Here is an 8821-nt window from a genome sequence, read left to right as displayed (position 1 = left end):
GCTGATGGGAATGCCTCCAGGGGAGGTGCCTCCCCGAAGCTACTACGGATACAGTGGGAATAACACCTATTCTTAGGACTCAAAATTCATTCATCCTGTAACTAAGCAGCATTGGCCAAGGAATGGTGGAAAACAAACAGAAAAATATTACCATCCAACCACCGACATCCATAAGTTTGGAGTGCCATTTCTTCGAGCCTTCTATGCGAAAAGAACGAACATATCATGTGTACCCATAAACGATAATTCAATATAATGTATACAATTTTATTAGTTATGGTTTGACCAAAACCAAATCAATGTGAAACGTTGTGGCTAAAGCTTTCATTATAAATAAATATATAAAGAAATAAATGAATAGAGGCACTCAATTAGCCCTCACCTTTGCATTGGATCACTCAATGAATGAATGATGGCTGTGATAATCTGCTTTAATCAGGAAGGTACAGTGTTTTCCAACCATCCTTCATTGAATTTGGCTGACTTTGAAAGTAAAAGTTGTGTAAGATCCATTTCCAGAAACATGCTTCATATTGTACCCACCTATCCTCCTCTTGTGGACCACTGTCAGCCGCGCCGGGATCTCCTGCATCAGCAGCCTCCTCATCTGGGTCTACTGTCGTCTCCGCTCCGCTGCTCTGTGACAACAGGGAGACACAGGGAGACACATATTTATTTTCTTGTTCCATTTAAAAACTTTATTTATTGACGCTGATAGGAATCTAGTCATCTATCTGTGCGTTTCTGTTGCAGCGCCGCCACCCTCCACCCTCCACTCGCACTTCCAGTCCCACTTCCAGTCCCTGTCCCACTCGAGGGATCGGTGGCGGTGGCGTGTGGCAGGCTCTCTATGCCCGATGCTCCTTTTTATTACGAGTATTGCTCTACTCTGGGGCTCTTGCTATTTCTGTTGCATGTTTGCAACTCTAGCAATAAAATCAAGATACAACAACAGCAACAAAAACAGCAACAGCAACGGCAAAGAGCCACAGTCGAACGCTTTGTAAAAGACAAACAAAACCGTTAAGATAAATATTGGCCAAAAAAGTGACCACAAAACGAAGGCAGGAGTGAGGGAGGAGTGTGCTCCAAAAGAGGGCATTCTCCACCAGCTGAATGGGTGTTGCAGGCGTGTGAATCTACAAGTCCTCGATGGGCAGCGGCGTCCCCGCATTCATTGATGTCGCCAATAAAGTGAAAGAGCGTCTCGCCACCAAACAAATACATGCCCACAAATACTGCAAGCACTGAGAGAAAGTGGGGGGTTAGAACAAAGTTGGACAACAATTTAATGATAACAAAAAGGGATTTAAAACGTGTGGTTTTCCCTGTGCTGTGAACCATTCCAAAGAGGTTCTACACTGGTAGGTACGGCATCGTTTTACGGCGAAGAGAGCGCAGATCTTAAGGAACAACTGGGTACTAGTAAAGCCAAGAAGTGCTTGGACGCATCCTTCTAGCCTCTAGGTCCCAAGGGCTGTGTCTCCAGGCGAAGGTTCTGCTTGGGGAGCAAAATTATAGCTAGATTTGTAGTCATTCTGGTATTTGAATCAGACTGTGAGGCTTTTAAGTCAAGGATAAAAAATACATAAAAAATCAGTCGAAAAAGAGTCAAGAACTGCCTTCCAAAATGCCTGCTTTCTATATTTATTTATTCGTATGCCCCAGCCTCAATCCCTTAATCCTAATTAATGGTTCACATACTGAATTTCCTGCAGTGTAGAACCCCCAATCGAAGTAGAGTGTGGGGGGGAGGATTGCAGAGCCGTCATAATCTAAAAATCTTGCCGCCGGGCCCAAGCGAGCAAACAAACAAACAAACAGACCACCAGAAAAGCCCGTTTGGACTTCGAGAGAGAGAGAGAGAGGGATGGACAAAAGGCTGGACCCAAAAGCAGGCCTCAGACCATGTGAGGGACCCACTTCCGACACCCCACACCCCACACCCCACTCTCAATCCCCGCAAAACCCGATCCACCCGGAACCACTCACTGAAAACGACAATGCAATTTTCATTACGCACTTGCCAATATTAAGCCAAAGTTTGGCACTGTCTGGCACACAAGCAAACACAAGCACCACACCGCACCGTACCGCACACGGATACAGATACAGATGCTAGCAGGATGCTCTCACAGATACTCACAAGCACACTAGCATCCATGCTGCGGTCGTGGGCTTTGCGGCTGTTGCAGCTGCCACGCCTACTGCCAAGGTAATAAAGCAAAAGTTCTGATCCGGCCCTGAAGCCCTCTGTGTTCCTGTATTCCTGGTACTAGGGCTTCCCCTTTCGATAAGCCGTGGAGGAGGCGGCAAGGCAGGCTTCGAGGCTGCCCCAGGAAGTGGCATCCGCCTCCCAACAAAGGAAGCGGAAATGAGCCGACCAGCTGTCTTTCCCTGAGAGTGTGTGGCGGGGGTGTGTGGGTGTGCGTGGGTGTATCCTACCAGTATTCTTCCCCTGGAGATGGAGTGGCTCAAAGGTGAACAGACATCTAATCTCTGGCTACAATTAAAGTTGATTGCTTCGATAGATGTGTGGGGGCATATAGTCGTAGTATAGATTAAAGACAAACAAACAGCTGCCGTGCCAGATCGGTAAAGTGATAGGGTAAATAAATTAAGGAACATTAATTAACAGAGAAAACTAAAAAGAAAGAAATATCAGTGTAGAATGTGGAAAATACTACCTTCTAATGGGAGAAACATATTTTCAGCAGCGATTTTGTCCCTGGGAAATGTATTTTATGAGATGAGAATAGGGATACTTCTGAATGAGTAAGGATGGAGAATGACTTACACTGAGAGAAAAAAGGCGCAGCGTTACGTCTAATATTAAACTCTTTAAAATGAAATATATTATTATACATTAGTAGGAAAAATGACGGTCAGCTGTTTCTTTGGCACTTTGCCATTCACTTGTAAACGTTGCCCAATACAACTCTGGAGGCAGTGCTCTCATTCAAGAATCAGTGTAAAGATATTGACTTTCTTTTCTGCTATTGTTTCCTCATTGAAGTTAGGCCTTTCCATTAACCAATACCCCACAGATAGTCCCCAACCGTAGCATTTCCATTTGCCGATTGGAATGGAAGCCCCTAAGCCCTGCCTATCGAATAATTAACACCGATTTTGATTTGGTTTCGGCCACGGCCACTGCACGCCTCCACGCCCCCACACCCGCAGACATGCCTCCACATGCTGCCCCCATCAGAGCTAATTAAATGCGCCTTCAAAACAAAAGCAAACAAAAGCGCGTGGCAGCCAATTATGATACGAGAGCGTGGGGCAGGAGCAGGAGCAGGGGGTGTCTGTGTGGCAGAGAGAACAGAAAGTGAAACGGTCTTATCAGCAAGGTGCAGGCAGAATGCAGCAAATATTGGAGTAGGCGCTGCATGTGGAACAGACCGTGGGATGGGGGGAGGGGCCAGGTGGGGACACAGACTTTAATGAAGCCATCGTCGAGAGGCATCGCCATCGACATCACCATTCGATGGCCTGGCAGTAATTACGCGCCCCTCTTCGGAAATTGATGATTTTCATTAACGACAACTTAATAACTTGGTCAAAGACAGGGCCTGGGCTGGGCAGCAGACCAGACCAGGTCGAGCCCAAAACCGAGAGCCGAGAGGCGAGAGCCGTCCGTCGTCTTCATTATCGATAGCCATCGGAAGAGCAAACAACCAGCACAAAAGCCTCAGTCTCGGTCTCGGTCTCCGTCTCAGCAATAGAAGAGACCCAAAAGAAAGAGAGAATCTCAAGACGAAAGCGAAATGGAAGAAAGAGAGAAAAAAGAAAATAAGTGGAGGAAGTGCCATGAAAGAGGTGTGGAGAATTATGATTATTATTTGGATTACCTTAGATAATCAGCAAAATATTATATACCATCTGATAGATTTTGATTTTTAAAAAATCTTTTGCTGCTCTATTTCCCTTAGAAATTTTGGGACACTCAGTCAAGAGTCGCAATCGCGATATATTCAGCTTGCATTTATTCCTATGTTGGGACTCAAAATACTACCACAATCTGTGGATGCAACAAAATCCAAAAAGGCCATTAAATCATTGCCAATGCAACATACTGCCAGCCACATATTGCCAGCAGTATCTTGATAAGCAGCATCAATGGTTCGGCAACATTGGCTTCAGCAACAAATGTATCCAACACAGTGCGCTGCAGTACAACAGTAAGTGCGAGCGAGAGAGCGAGCTGACTTTGGTGAGTTGCTGACTAGCAACATGTTGAGATGAGATGCTGTCGCAGCAGCATTTAGTGCTCTCGGCACTAAACGAAGACGCCAACGACGACGACGACGTTCAAAACGACGAAGCTCTGCCCGACGACGACGACGACGACGCCGAAGAGTCGCACGCGATTTAAAACGCCCCCGAAGGCGCGAGTGAGTGCCACAGTGAAAAACGCCTGCGCATACGGCTCTGAATCCGGAAATTTTAAACCAAATCTGAAAACCGTGCACCGGACCCTGTCTCCTATAACTATATATTTTGTTTGGTGATAGAATTTTTTTTGGCAAAAGTGAAGCAACCATCGAGGAAGGCAGTGCAAAAAACTTATATCCCGTATCCGTATCCGAATCCGAATCAGCATCCGCAAAAAAACATTCGCATCTCTCAAAAATGTGTCACTGGAGCAGGAGCTGGAGCTGCTGGCAGATGCTCATCCTGGCCACCGTATGGTCTGTGATGGCAGTGGAGGCCATTCCCAACGATGTTTATCTGAAGATGTTCCCCATGCAACCGCCGGTGGCGGAGGATCCCTGCTACGACAAGTCGCGCCAGCCGCGGATCTGCATCCCCGATTTCGTGAATGCCGCCTATGATGCACCCGTGGAAGCCAGCAGCACGTGTGGGGCCGAGCAGCCGCAGCGGTACTGCGAGCACGGAGCAGGGGCGGACAGGGAGATGCAGTGCCACACGTGCGATGCGGCCAATCCGCAGCGCAGCTTCCCGCCGCGCGCCCTCACGGATCTGAACAACTCCAACAATGTGACCTGCTGGCGATCGGCTCCTGTGCTACCCGGAGGGGCTGGCGGTGCTGGCGGTGCTGGCGGTGCTGGCGGCGCTGGCGGTGACAACGTGACCTTGACCCTCTCTCTGGGGAAGCGGTACGAGCTGACGTACGTGAGCCTGCAGTTCTGCCCGCGGGCACCGCGTCCCGACTCCCTGGTGATCTACAAGAGCTCCGACTATGGCAGCAGCTGGGAGCCCTTCCAGTACTACAGCTCGCAGTGCTGGCGCCTCTTCGGGCGCTCCAGCCGCATGGCCGTGAGCAAGCACAACGAGCAGGAGGTGCGCTGCAGCGATCCCCATCGCCAGGGGCAGGGCCGCAACGAGGGTCTCGCCTCGCGGATCGCCTTCAGCACGCTGGAGGGTCGCCCCTCCGCCCGCGATCTGGACTCCTCGACGGTGCTGCAGCACTGGGTGACGGCCACCGACATACGCATCGTGTTCCACCGCCTGCAGCAGCCCGATCCGCAGGCCCTCATCTCCATCGACTCTCCGCCGTCGGACCTGCGAAGCGCCAAGTACAGCGTGCAACTCAACAGCCCAGCGGGCAACAACATTGATTCCTCCCCCGCCGTATCCACGGTATCCGTGTCGGGGGCCGCGGCCGCTGCCGCTGCCACTGGCCTCCACTATGCCGTCTCCGACTTCTCCGTGGGCGGGCGTTGCAAGTGCAACGGCCACGCCTCCAAATGCTCGCCGGATGCCAACGGGCAACTGAGCTGCGAATGCAGCCACAATACCGCAGGAAGGGACTGCGAGCGTTGCAAGCCCTTCTACTACGACCGTCCCTGGGGCAGGGCCACGGCCCGCGATGCCAACGAATGCAAAAGTGAGTAAACCCCAAGACTTATAAACGATATATGAAAGGAAGTGGAACAATATGGAACATTTCCCCAAAAACTACTTCGGATGATTTCGAAGAAATATATTTTTGGAATGGAAAACTTTGAACAGAATCCGATGATTCCGTTTCCCTATCAGATGCTCAAAGTGCCAAAGAAATATTCCCCGAAAAGCCAAGGATTTCAATAGGAAATCAATGAAATATTAACTTATAAAAATAACAAGGATAAAATGTATATATCTCATAGGTAAAGTAGCTTAGGATTCCCCGTACATCTGTCGGGATTAAGATGGGTTTAGCATTTATGATCCTAGATGATTTTACCTGAATTTCTGCAGTTTCGAAAATGGTATGTTTCAGGATTGGGATATTCCCCAAAATGGTAATGGAAAATGGTAATTTGGGAGTGAGAATAACCGCCCCCCCAAGGACCATCGATAGCTCAAGCCCAAGCGCAATACCAATCCCAATCCGTTGTGCAAACATATCGCCAGGCACAAAGTTAAAATAAAGAAATTCCCAAAGAGCAGGAGTAGAGGACCAGGACGGGCGACAACTCAATCTGGATTCAATTTCCAGGGCGACTTGCGCGTGTGTTTAGTTTTCATCTTAAATGGGCCACTCGCCAGGACACACAGGACTCGCAGGACTCGCTGGCGAGGAGGGTTGCATCGACGGCCCAAAGGCGGGGGCGGACTTTCTGGCTTTGCTCTTTTTGCTCTCGTTTCCTCTTCCCGAAAGGCAAAAAACTGTTTGTGCTGCGGATTTGGGCTTAGCCATAATTGAACAACTCGACGGACACGTGTAGAGCATCAGCGGCGGCATGTGGCATGTGGCAGGGGCAGGGCCTGGGCCAGGACCAGGGCCAGCAGTAGGTAAACCTAAACGTAAACGCAACCGTTTCACAATCAATTTGCAACTCTTGGGCCAACCCTCGCCCGCTTACGCCTTCCGACCTTTCGAGATGGAGATGAAAACTGAAATCGAAACCCTCTCCACCTTTCGGCCGGGACGGTGACGTGGACGGGGGATAAAAAAAGCAAACAAACATTCAATCACAAAACAATGGCAACCCTGTCCAGAGAATAGAGGAGCAGGAGGTGGAGGTGGGTTGGGGGGAGAGGATAAACCCTCGCAATTAACCCTCTAAAAACCCGCTGAGCCCGAACAATAAGCGCGAATTTAAGCGAAATTAATTTGATAAGCATTTTCAACAGCCGCGAAAATAAATCCAGAATCGAAACGAAATGTGAAACGAGAGCAGGGAAGGTTTTAGAAAACAGAAAAAAATATATGTACTCGTATTTATTTATCAATAGAAATTGCCATAAATATGTGAGGGTTCTCCAGAGGAATGAGGCAGAAAAACATACATACATGGTATAGGAAGGATAAGCACTCGTAGAAGAGTCGCCTTTTACTATACCCTTGAAGAGGGGGACTTGACGAAAGGTTTTTCGAATTAAATAAAAACATTTGTTTGAGACTAAAACAGCGCATTTGCCAATGCCAACAGATGTAGATCTGTAAATAGTAAATAATTTTAGTTTTTTTTTAGCAAAAAAAGTCTTTCGATGGCCATGTCTGCCTTTCTGTTTATTTACCCAGAAAAATTTCTATAAATATTGGATAAAGTAGTCCGTGAGAGAGAAGGTTATTCTTCGTCCGATCTTGAAGGAATTCAGGCCTGATCGAAGCACTTTCCACTTAGGAAAGTCAAACCTTTAAACCAATTTGAAGATAAGGGTTTCCCAACCGGCAAGAGCATCTGAATGTTCAGCTTGTTAATCGTGCATTCTCTGTATTTATAATGTTTATCAATAGAACCATTCAATGAATGGTTTTTCTCTGTGTGTGCACAGTTGATAAGAAATGACAGATACATATGGCCATCATTGTGAAGGGGACTCCAAAATGTATCGCTGCTTGGAGGAGCATCTATTATTCAGCTGTGGATCAAAAATCATTCAACGTTTCTATGTGGTGTGGTGCGGTGCGGTGCCGTTTCATCAAGGCACTTGATGAAAGTGTCCTTCGTGGTCATCATGAGCCATAACATTGCAATTTTTTGTTGGCTCTGCGGAATACACTGGTTGGGGGAGGACATGCAGGCAAGCGGTCCTTTAGTATTGTTTAGTGCATAAATCACAGTCACACCAGAAGGAGGCACACACCGACACACCGCCACACCGCCACACAGGCGCAGACAGTGGAAGGGAGGGAGGGAGGAAAGAGTGGGCTGCTATCAGGGGCAGGCACGTGTGCCCCGGACCAAACGCCTCGCGCTTTATTAGGGTTGCAAAATGCATTCCCGGGTCCGGGTCCGGGTCCGGGTCTGGATCGACCCTTTTCCGCGCGCACACAACAACCCTCCCCTCCCCTCACTCCCTCGCGTCGTGGTCCTGGCCCAGGCCCAGGCCCAGGCCCAGGCCCAGGCCCAGGCCCAGGCCGAGGCCCTCGCCCTGGCACTCGCTCGCTATGTCCCTGCAACACATATGTTGCATGTTTATGGGCAAACGAAATTAACGTTGCCATTGCCGCCTTTGACGTTCAATGTGACCTCAACAACAGCAACAACAACAAAACCGGGCGGGCAATTACAACCGAGAACGAGAACGAAAACGAGAACACAACAATGAAAGGGGGGAAGGGAAACAGGAAAATGTCCAGGCCGGAAAATATTTCCGATGAGGCGGCGCGAAAGACAAAACCACAGGAAAATGTTGGGAAAAACGAGCATATGCAAGCGCAGGGGGAAAACTTCACCAAAATTTCGCAGATTGCAATGGAATCAAATGAAATGAAAATGAAAATCGAATGAAATCGAATGCCATTCGAATGGGCGGAATCACTACCGAATCACCCAAACCCATTTCGCATTTTTCGCCACTAATGAGAGGCAACATTTGCATACGAAAATTAGGGATATGCTATGCACAGGAAAACTCAGAC

General features: G+C 48.5%; 1 protein-coding gene across 1 annotated transcript in view; it reads left to right on the top strand.

Annotated features, from left to right (window-relative positions):
* The first annotated feature begins 4635 nt into the window (after positions 1–4635).
* Positions 4636–8821, top strand: part of LOC6598194 (netrin-A) — a 45233-nt gene continuing 41047 nt past the window's right edge. The window contains exon 1 of the mRNA XM_026990440.1: positions 4636–5854. Coding sequence (XP_026846241.1) covers positions 4636–5854 — 1219 coding nt within the window. The remainder of the gene's footprint in view (positions 5855–8821) is intronic.

The sequence above is a fragment of the Drosophila persimilis genome, unplaced genomic scaffold, assembly GCF_003286085.1.
Source record: "Drosophila persimilis strain 14011-0111.01,24,50 unplaced genomic scaffold, DperRS2 tig00000579-arrow-pilon, whole genome shotgun sequence".
Classification (NCBI taxonomy): Eukaryota; Metazoa; Arthropoda; class Insecta; order Diptera; family Drosophilidae; genus Drosophila; species Drosophila persimilis.
The sequence above is the reverse complement of the archived record's forward strand: the minus strand, read 5'-3'. Positions and strand labels throughout refer to the sequence as shown.